Source organism: Montipora capricornis, chromosome 3 (assembly GCF_036669925.1).
Source record: "Montipora capricornis isolate CH-2021 chromosome 3, ASM3666992v2, whole genome shotgun sequence".
NCBI classification, from domain to species: domain Eukaryota; kingdom Metazoa; phylum Cnidaria; class Anthozoa; order Scleractinia; family Acroporidae; genus Montipora; species Montipora capricornis.
The window spans coordinates 42,123,040-42,134,473 of NC_090885.1; the positions used below are offsets into that span (position 1 = coordinate 42,123,040).

Below are 11,434 nucleotides of genomic sequence, written 5' to 3' on the forward strand. Positions count from 1 at the left end.
ACATGTACTGTATGCCCAAACCGATATGTGCTAAATCTACATGTACATTGTATTGTTTAAATTTGTTACAGTAGGCCAAACCTGAGCTTGAAGAACTATAAAAATTATTGCTCTCTTTTATACACTTAATATTATTTTGACTTTTAATCACAAGTCATAAATTATCATAAAACCGACATTTGACTTGATTTACTTTCATTGTTCATTTCAGTTTACATGTCAGTGTCCCCAAGTAGCGCTCCAGCACTAGAACGACTAGACACTTAAATAAAGTTCCTTTCCTTTCCTTTTCTTTCATTGTAAAGAGTTGCCATTATAGTTGTTATTAGACAATGTAAATAAGTGAAGAAAGGGTACCTTGACAACCAAATCACACACAAAACACAAGAGGAAGATAATTTCTATGCCCTCAGTGACTCCACACGGAGGATCAGGTCTCTCACCCCGAAAACGAGGGTCAGATGTTAACCTAAAAATATGACCTAAAAATTAATCATAACAAAATTAAGCGGCCACCCCTATTAGCCGGCTAGTAATCAAAGTCTCGATGAGGCCTTTTCTATAATAATTGTTTTTACCCCTATTAAGTGGCCAGTCCCCTTTAAGCAGCCTTGATCCATTTCTCTGAGTGAGTGCGGGCCATTAAATAGGGGTTGAAATTTATTATAAAGAAAGTTCTGTGTTTATTCAACCAAATGTTTCTTGCAGTGTAAATAGTTATTCAAATGACTTTTTGCACTGTTCCAGGAAAGCGACTTGACTTATATTAGAATCACATCCCCAGCCAGCAGTATGGTTTTGAAGTTGACCAGTCCCCCATTAATCATCTGTCTTTGGGTAGAGTAAAATCCAATAATTTATGAAGTTTCACTCCATTGAGACTCAATGGGTTAAACAAAGTTGCCACAATTTGACTTAAATGAGAAAAGTCACTTAGGACCAAAACAGTGATTGTTTATTTTTGAGTCCCAAATCCTCACTGATCAGTTGAGTCAATAGGCCATTTCTGAGTTCATATCTGCCTCCTCTTCAAATCGAGTCTAAGTGTGAAGTTTTTCTTATGATAATTAGTTTGCTTTCATATGTAAAGTAGAACTAATTACCATCACAAAAACTTCGCACTTAGACTCGCTTTGAAGAGGAGGCAGGCGTGAACTCGGAAATGGCCTATTCAATAACCAGTTTAATTATATGGCTTATGTTTGTAGCCGATATAACACGCGCTCTGATTGGCTAATTGTGACTGAACTGTAGGACATTATTCTCCCGTAATGCCCACGGGCCGATTACGGGCTTGCAAAAACAAAGCAAAAGGTACCCGGTAATTAAAAAACCATGATTATTATAATAAACTACTTACTAACCGAGCTAGCTCGAGCCGTACTGGGGAATATTGGCCCTCGGTCGTTTTTGTACGGACCTCGCTGCGCTCGGTCCATACTGCCATGACCTCAGGCCAATATTCCCCAGTACGGCCCTCGCGCTTGGTTAGTAAGAAGTTAGTATTTGTGCATGTTGGAAAATCAAAGTACATGTACTCACGTGAAGGATGACGGCTTTTCAACAAAAGCCAGCATGAGGTTGAGAAAAATGACCAATGATAATCCCCTGAAACAATAAAAGCCAACAGCATTACTTCCTGTGCAATGCCAAGAACAATGTTAATGTAATTTTTTTTCCCTTTAATAAAGGGGACATAGCTTTTGAGTGGATGTTGAGATTGTTAACTCCTAAAACACCTCCCTCCCCCCAAAGCCCACTTTAAAATTTATAAATGGCGACTGCCTTTACATTCTTTTGCATTAATGTTAATTAGACCTACTACCCTCATTTTGAAACAAATTTGCTCATCATACCAAGGCTAAAAAGGCTTATTAGCATTAAATCAATTAAGAATATTTTACTTGGCCACCATTATCATGAAAGAGGTAGGGTGCTGCCTAAGGAAAATTTTTGGGATTTCAGGCTCCCAAAATCAAATGTTAGGAGCCCAACCCAAATTTCCAGGAGCTCACAATAATTAATTACCGGTAAGTAAAAATAATTAATTTTTTTACATGTCACCGCATCCCAAACAAACCACCTAGGCAAACCAATGCTCTTGTCATTCTTTATGCTTTGCCAAATTGTTTTTGTGGGTCTACAATAATTATTAGTTCAGTGTTTCCGGAATCTCGCTTCGGGTGTTCATGTTAGAGCAGCATGGGTTTTAGCATGTGTCTGTAGCTACATTTTTATACAACTGTGCAGCTAATTACAAGACATGTTATGCGAAAAATAAAATAGGTACCGGTAAATAAATAAGTAAATTAAAGATACTAAACATTTTTAATAAAATCATTGGTTATGGAGTTGTGGCCAAGATTTCATAATGTTTGATCTCATATCAACTTATTGTTCACTCTTAACAGTTATGACAAAATGACCAATGGTGCCAGGAGCGTTCTTAAAATTACTGTAGCACAATTCGGCTCATTACACAGTATTCGTAAATGGCGGCCACTAAATAATTTTTTTTGTCTTTGATTTGTTTTTGCTAATCATCCTCAGTGGCTAGCCTCATTAGCATGAACAAATTAAAATTCAAAAGAATTTTGCTCTAAAATACAAGCGGCAAAGACGTGAGGGGATTGGGCCAGGTCTCTCCTTCCCCCCAAAACCACCGGCCCTAAGTACAAGCTTTTGTTTCTACACACGGACAAAACATACCCATACTACAGCCATATATAAGGTCAATTTGAGGGAGACATTTTGACAAACAAACAATCAATTAAAATCACAAAAGTAAATTGCTCCAGAAAATATCTGTGACTTCGTCAGGTGTAAACTAAACGGTGAACCACGTACGGAATTGGGACAGTTATTCTTTTCATTGAAATAATACTGACGTTTAAAAACCCCAAATATAAACCAACATTTTTCAAGAACTATTAGGGCTAGGAGACACTTTTGGTGTTGTTTATTTTTTGTTGCTGAACGTCCCTAGTGCATCAATGACAATTGGTACGACAATTACTTTTCGGCAGCTCCAGATTTTCCCAATCTGTCTTTTTAATTCTTGGTATTTTTCCATTTTCTCTTGTTCTTTTTCCAGCACTCTTGTATCAAAAGAGCACGCGATATCTATCACATAACATGATCTTTCTATCTTATTCTATTATGCTCAATTTGATGGTCTGTTTGAATTCGGAAGTCCCATAACACCTTTATTTGATCGTTTTCTATAACTCCTTCAGGATCATGATCATACCACTTGTCTTTGCATGGGATGTTGAATTTCTGACAGAGTTTCCAATGGATAACTTGGCCTACCTTAACATGTCGCCACATTTTATACTCTCTTTGCGCCAATTTCTTACATTCCGCTACAATATGACTTACGTTCTCTTCTTGTTCTCCACATAGCCAACACATCAGAGACACATCCTCTTTATCAATCCTGTTTTTAATGCTATTCGTCCTTAATGCTTGGTCTTGTGCAGCGGTTAGCAGTCCTTCAGTTTCTTTTTTTAGTATTCCCCTTTTTAACCACCCCCAGGATTCTGGGTCCCTTACTTGTTCTGTAGCTGTTTCAAATTGCTCATGTAATGCTTTGTTCTTGTATTTAGACATTCTCTCTTCAGACACTTCTATTTTTGTAGGCCCCTCCTCCAGAATATTTTCATCCGATACGAAACGAAGTAATCTTTCCTTACTTTCTCCAATGTATTTAAACAGACTGCCCACTTCAATGTTCACACAGTCTTCTGCACTTAATAATCCACGCCCTCCCGCTGCTCTTTTCAGATACAGTCTATCTATGTCGGCTTGCAGATGGAAGGCTCTGTTTATATTGTCAGCAACTTCCTGGTTTTGGCATCCAATTTCCTCAGTCCATCTTTAGTCCACTCGACAATTCCTGCACTATATCTGATTATTGACACAGCTCTTGAGTTCATTGCATTTACCACATTTTGACTTTAGAATTTTACTTATCCTTCTGAAGTATTCCTTACACATCACTTCTTTTGTGGCTACATGTTTTAAATCGTCTGCTTCTAGTACTCCAAGATATTTATATCCTGATTCTTCTACTTCTCTGATACTGTTTCCGTCTGGCATCTCAATCCCATCACACAAAACCAGTTTTCCTCTTTTCATGACAGGAACTGCAACATTTGTCAATGCCAAATTGCATTCCAATGTCACTGCTGAATATAGACTGTACGGACAGTATTTAATAAAGTATCCATTTGATTTTCATTTCTACCGTAGAGTTTCAAATCATCCATAATACAGGAGGTGATTTACAAAATCCTTCTTCCCCGTAAGGTCATATCCAGCTTTAACTTCCCTTAGGACGCCCCTAAGATGTTCCCATTTGCGAAAAACTCCACCTGCCATTGGCCCATACTCTTCTCTATATAGTAGACCATATTTTCCGCTGCTCCAAATAAGCGTAAGCATTTTAAAATCCATGAGTGAGGGATCATGTCAAAGGCTTTTTCTATAATTAATCCATGCCATTCCAAGACCGGTTTTTCTCCTCTTACAGTTCTTGATAATCATCTTATCAATACGCAATTGATCCTTCGTTCGTCTTGAATTCCCACGGCATCCTTTCTGTTCATCCGGTAATAAGTTTGTGTTAATTCTCTAGGTGTTGATAGAGGTTGTTTGACAGTATTCCTGTAAGCAATTTCCACATTTGAGGGAGACACATTATGGGTCTAAAGTTCGATGCTAATAATTATGCTTCCCTTCTCCTTGTCCCTGATAATCAATACTGTACGTCCTTTAGTAAACCAGGCTGGAGTATCATTATTATCAATGCAGTCTTGCAACTGGATTGCTAATCTCTCTCTACATGATAATTAATATTATATTCTTCAGCCAAAATCCCTGTAAGCCATCTAATCCAGGAGCTTTCCAGTTGGCTGTCTTCTTCAGCTGCTTGTTTATTCCTTCCAGATTAATTACAAAATAATTCTGCTGGTTTATTCCTGTTAGGTTTCTTTCCAATCCTTTTAGCCATTCAGCATTCGCATTGTGTTTTACTGGGTTATCCCATATGTTATTCCAGAAATTCTTACTTTCCTCCCTATCTGGGATAGTAGTATCATCGTTCTCATCCATCTCCAGCATCACAAAGAGACGTTTTTGGTTGGTACGAAACATTCGGTTTTGTCTATACTGGTCTACCCTTTCTTCATAGCATTTGACTTTTGCAGTTTTGGCTAATATTCGTTGTTTCAGTTCTTCAATTACTATGGTCACTCCTTTCTTTTTCAAGTAGGGTAATATCTCCGTTCTAGACCTTCCCGCACTGTAATGCTTTGCAGCTCACCTGATTTAAGTCTTTCCAGTCTACTAAGATCTTTCCTTAGTTGGGAAATCTGGAGTTTAATCCTTTTTTTCCACCATGGTTCTGTTTTAGGTTTCCTCTCATTCCGCTTAACACCCAGTCTCCTTGCAACCACTCGACCAATCAGAAGTAGTAAATCGTTCGTTTCTGTGATATCCTTGGTTCCCAAATAATGTATAATCTCATTTACTTTCGCAATCTTTTCCCTTAACCTACCCTTTTCAATGTTTCTCAAGTTTGGGGGGGCATTCCGATTCATTCTTCATGCTTTCCATTATTTCTTGCGCTAGGTTAATCTTTTCCCTATTACATCCATCTCTTTCCATTCTTTGGGTAACCTCATCGATATTATAGACGAAGTGTCCTGGCTGATAGCTTGTTGTTAGCTTCCGGCTCCGATTGCATGTTTTCGCCCATGCCATTTTGGTTCTGTTCATTTTCTTCTCCCAGGCTTACTGCTCTTGAGATCTCCTCCAGTTCAACTTCAGAAAGCCATCCATTCGTACGAATCACTCTGGCTTGATCCGCTAGTCTCTGTTCAGAAACCTCAAATACACCTCTTTCCTTCCAAATTCCAAGCATCCTTCTCTTGTATCCTCTTTTAGATGGTTCACTCAAGTAGAAGCATCTCATTACTATTCTATTAACCTCCTTGTTCCATTTAGTTCTAGTGGTAGTTTGATGACGACCTGGCGTGGGCTGCTGTTCCCCCACCACCCTGCCGGGCAAGGCACTTTCTCTCAAAGTTCCAGTCCCATTTCCGCCGTTTTCTCTTCATGTGTTAGCATCACCCTAAAGCAGGAATTTTTAATTTTGGAGTTTCCATCTCCTACATAGGATACCGTTCATGGTTAGTGAGCCCCACCTACTCAGTCTGACCACATTTTGTCTGGCCTCTCCCCTTCAACCTGTCTGGCTTGGGTGACCCTACCAGGAGCTTGAGCTCCAGCCAGCATAGCTCTTAGGATCATAGAGGTTCACAAGCCTCTCCACCACATCAAGGTAGTGATCCTGGGGAGGATTATTATTATTATTATTATTATTATTATTATTATTATTACTTTTTTGTTGCTCACCATCGAACAGGCTTGCTGTAATACCATCTGTATATCCACAGAGACTTGCTGTCAACCTTGTGATGAATTGATCGATACTGCATTACAGAAAAAGTATGAAATGTAGTAAACAAAAATGAAGACACAAAATCTGAACGTACTGTACAAAAAGTGGAAAGAGCCTTAAATTAATAGAATGGATAATTAACGAATTATTCCATGTTGGATAGGAGATGGTAAATAGCCAACAAGGCGCATAGCACTGAGTTGGCTCTAACCAGTCTCATATCCAACAAGCGCGAATGGAAATATAATTCCTTTAGTTAAACTCCAAAAGTTTGGAAGTATGAAACACGAGCAAAAAAAGCGAGAAAAGCCAAACGAAATTGAAAACAATTTGATAAAGATGTGATGTTGTGTAATGCCTGGCAGTCAGACAGAGCCAGTGTCATCACAAAAACATTTCTTACCTTTCCGCATACTTCTGAAACGTCAAAATTGTTCCAAACTTTCCACAAAAACATTTTCTTTTTTTTAGCGTTATTCGGAGAGAAATTTCGCTTTCAGGCAAAAAAAATCTTAAGCTTAGTGCAATCATTTGCCAGGTCAAACTAAGGTATACATGTATGAGCTGATAACCGAGATCGAGTGAACCAATCAGAGCACAAGAAATGCATTAACTGAGGTTGAAAATTTAATATGGAATGGTAATGAATTTATATAGCACATTTTCTATTGACATATTCAAATGCGCTTTACAAGCAAGTGATCTATGGGTGAGGCTGGACATCAGCATATACAAAAAGAGGCTTTAATGATAATTATAATTTTTATAATAATAATAATAATTATTATTATTATTATTATTATTATTATTAACACTCAGCGGTCATTTTGGAATCTGTGGGGAATAGGCTTTGTCTTTGCATTGTCTTTGCAGGTCTAACCTCATGATCACACTAAGTGAGGTTAGATGTGCAAAATATTTTGTTTGGACATTGACTGATATATGTCTATTATTCTTATTTTTATCATCATCATCATCATCATCATCACAATCATTGTTGATTGAATTGAACAAAATTAATAACATATTGGAAAGAATATTAATTTAAAGACAAGAACAAAAATCAGTGACTTGAGAGATTTATACCTCCAATCTACATGTATGCTATTTAAGATCATAATAATTCATCTTGCTTATCAATCAGCTCATCACAGTCTTTCCTTTGGTTCAACCAAGCTAATTTTTTTATCTCGTCCCTACACCTGAGACCTTTTTGAGTGGAAGACTTCACTTTTGGCTAAATCAGACTGGATAATAATTATCTTTTTGACTTTATTTTATAACCAGTCACCTGCTTGTTAAGCGAATACAACTAATTTGTACTACTGGACGTCCTTGCTAAGCTTTGATCTTTTAGAAGCAAAGAGATAATCAATCAAGAAGAATTAAGGCAAAAAGGAAAGTTCACAAAACTAGTTTGAGCTGCAAACTCCTGTCCTTCGCGGTCTGAGACAAAAACACATATTATTCAGAATCCATTTTATGTTGGAGTGACAGAAGGTATTTTTAGAGAGAAGAAAAGCGAATTATTTTATTAGGAAAGTCGGAAGAGATTGAGGAAGGAAAGATAAGATGAACAAACTCGAAAATTTTTTTGCAAACCTATCAGCCAAACCTGACACCAGTCACTGAACAGATCTGACTATTCAGATTTTGTGTTTCAGTTATGTGTAAATTAATATACCCTGCTTGTTTGTTTGTTTGTTATTTATTTGTTTGAACAGGTTGAAGTTTTGACAGCTATTCATCAGATGTGGACCAGTGCCATACCACACCAGCCACGTGCACAACACTGTGAACTTTATCCCCTACTCTCCTCGAATAGACTAAAGTGTTGGTTCTCAAAACATACCACTGGGAACTTATTAACGTGGAAGATATTATTTTGTGAGGAGATTTGAAAGTCGATCCAACCATTTTCAGATGAAATTACAAAGGCTGCACTTTCTCTTCAGTTATTTGAAAATTGTGAGTTTTGATTTGGCCTGGCCAGTCTCCCGCAAGGCAGCACTGAATGCTCAACCAACTAAGCCACCAGTGTGAATGCTATGCATGTACATGTAACTCTTGCTAATGTCACAATACTACCACCCCCTTATATGGTACACTGATGGATATGATTACCTTTACTGCATCCTCCAGGAAAACAGCTGCTTGATCAATTGCATGTTCTGATGTATGTGGCTGCTCTTCTTGAAAATCTGAAATAATTATGTTTAATAAAATAGCTGCTTATAAATAAAATAGTTATTACGGAAATACAGTGACTGCATGGATGTGCCATTTTTCCTAGCAAGATAAACAATTACACTATACAACTTAGAGGCCACTGGCTTTAAAATAAGTTAAAATTAATAAGAATAAAAATGATAACTCAAAGTAAACATCTTACAATACAGGAAAAGCAAAACAGAAGCAAAGAAATAATTAATTTTTAACTGTAAGTGGGAATGATCACCACAGTTAAAAGCAATCAAGGCAGTTGAACACACAGCCAAAAACAATTAGGCTTGATCAACACTCAAACCCAAGACTGTGCAATTGCCCTGCACTTTGCTACCACCTGAGCTACACGTGGCAAACTAGCTGGGATGTGGTCCGTCAAGTTTGTACCAAATAACATACAAAAAGCAAATGAATCTTTGGGATGATATTGATCGAACTTCACCCAATCTAGTGTAGCCTGCTTAGCTGGAAGGACATTTTATTGCAGGATTATTTAAACACTCACAAGTAGGATGGTCTTGGCTGCAAGTGATCTGCAACTAGCATAGTTCTGAATTTTTGCTTGAGGCCAAAACACAACAAAGCAACCACATATTACTCCCATGTGTTTAAATAATCCTTCAGTAAAATATCCCGCCAGCTACGCAGGCTTCATCTAGTGACTCTCTCAATTTAATTTGTGCTCTACCAAATGCACATTTAATTTAGACAGTACCGCTGACGATGTGTCAGTCAGAAAGTTGCATGTCATTCAATCCAAGCCAATGATTCAACTTGTTTGATTATTTGCTTTTACCACACAACTACCCAGACAAATTTGCCCAGGACTATAAGGACATCTGCTCTTTCTCTGAGTTTCATTGTGAGGTTTAATGTACTGATTTAGATTGGTGCACCTCAACACACTTTTCCATGTTATTTATTCTCCAAAATCGCCACAAATACATCGAGTTGTTTTTAAAAACGTTTGCTTGAAATTTAACTTTTTTATTGGCATTGAAGAACAAGAGAAGTGGCCATACTTTGATCAATAAGCAAGCAATGAAGGGGAATCGGTTCAATACCAGGTTTACCAGGTTGTTATTTTGTCCCTGGGAGGCTCCTCACAAAAGCCAAATATATATTTGTTATGTTTGTGCTATTTATTTGTTTCATTTCTTTGAAATAGTGTACAACGTAATTATTCGTTTGTTTAAGTAATTATCAATTTTTTTGGCAAACTTGCAATATAATGAACAAATAAAACAAATTCAAGTATCTTTACGTTAAAAAGGTCGTACACAACGTTTGAAGATCGTAATTGAACTAGCTTCGAAAGTAGCAATCGAAAATTATTCATCATCACTATTATAAGAATTTTCTCTACATTGTATTAATTTTAATTTAAGCTCATGCGCACAGCTGATCATGAATTACGAAGCTGCTGTGAACATATCTCCATGACCTTTCTCTTAATCTATGTAAACGTTCATTAGAACCAAAAATAAATGGATGGACTTACTGAGCTCGTAAAGTTTGTCAGCATTTCGATTTTCACAGTGGTTTGTAAAACATGGAGGAAGTCAGAACAATACAGTGCAAACAACATTGCATTTCGATCAAGTCAAAGGTAACGGCTTACTTGGCAACAAAAAACGTACTAATCCAACCCCGACTTCAAGGGCGTTTTTTTACGCCGTCTACTTTGTAAAACATCTTACCTTCTATCATAGGACTGTGCACTTCCATTGCTTCCATTACAGTAGCCTTTGTGTAGCCGTACCCACCCCGCGAGAAAACAAGACCTAATGTAAATCTTCTGTAAATTCAGCCCTTACTCGGTTTTCCAGGGTAGGGTGGGTGTAGCGAGGCCAGCACTAAAATCAGGAATCCGGAATCCGGAATCCGGAAACCGGAAGCCAGGATTATCCACCATTCGCGAGAATTACAATAACTTATCCACTGGATAACTCCTGACCCCCTACCCCTCAGGAAGGGCTGATACTCAGGTTTTGTTTTTACGTAAACTTGACCATGCACATTGTCAATAAGCAAATTTCGATTATGATCATTTATTTACGGGGATTTCCAATTAGAAGACTTCATAATCAACCAGGCCTCGATAGACAAATTCGGCTGACGCAATGTTGTACGCAATTCAAATATTTCGGAGTTAAGATTTTTTGTGTATTGTATTTGCATGATAATGTAGCATTCATATGGAAATATTTGGAACAAAAAGTTTCATTATTAAAGGATCTGAATTGGGTACAACATAGAGTTAGCCGAATTGGTCTATTGTTCAAAAGGTGGATAACGCTATCCACCGGATAACCTAAACTGAGAATATAATTTAATACAGTTCGTAAAGGAACCAACTAGGCGACAAGGCAACTCAAGTAACACCTTAGACCTTGTCTTATCAAATAGCGCAGACATCATTTGTAATGTAAGTGTAGAACCAGGAATTATTTCAAAGCAAGGAGTCTTAAAACAGCTGTCTTCGTTAAATCCAAACAAGGCCAGTGGTCCAGACCAGATTCTACCCTGGTTTCTTAAAACGCTTGCTACAGACGTTGCTCCAACACTGACTGACGTCTTTCAAGACTCGATAGACAGTGGCACTGTACCCCGCAGATGGAAGGAGGCAAATGTGTGTGCAGTTTTTAGAAAGGGAAAGAAATCTGACCCTGCTAACTATTGACCTATTTCTCTTACTTGTGTTGTATCGAAGATCCTCGAGCATATCGTCCACAGCTTTAT

General features: G+C 37.7%; 1 protein-coding gene across 1 annotated transcript in view; it reads right to left on the reverse strand.

Annotated features, from left to right (window-relative positions):
- Window positions 1-10,511, reverse strand: part of LOC138043198 (two pore channel protein 2-like) — a 49,644-nt gene extending 39,133 nt beyond the window's left edge. Inside the window, exons 1-5 of the mRNA XM_068889350.1 lie at window positions 10,393-10,511; window positions 8,591-8,667; window positions 6,421-6,497; window positions 1,543-1,608; window positions 358-469 (exon numbers count right to left, since the gene is read on the reverse strand). Coding sequence (XP_068745451.1) covers window positions 358-469; window positions 1,543-1,608; window positions 6,421-6,497; window positions 8,591-8,667; window positions 10,393-10,429 — 369 coding nt within the window. The 5' untranslated portion in view covers window positions 10,430-10,511. The remainder of the gene's footprint in view (window positions 1-357; window positions 470-1,542; window positions 1,609-6,420; window positions 6,498-8,590; window positions 8,668-10,392) is intronic.
- Window positions 10,512-11,434: the final 923 nt, after the last annotated feature.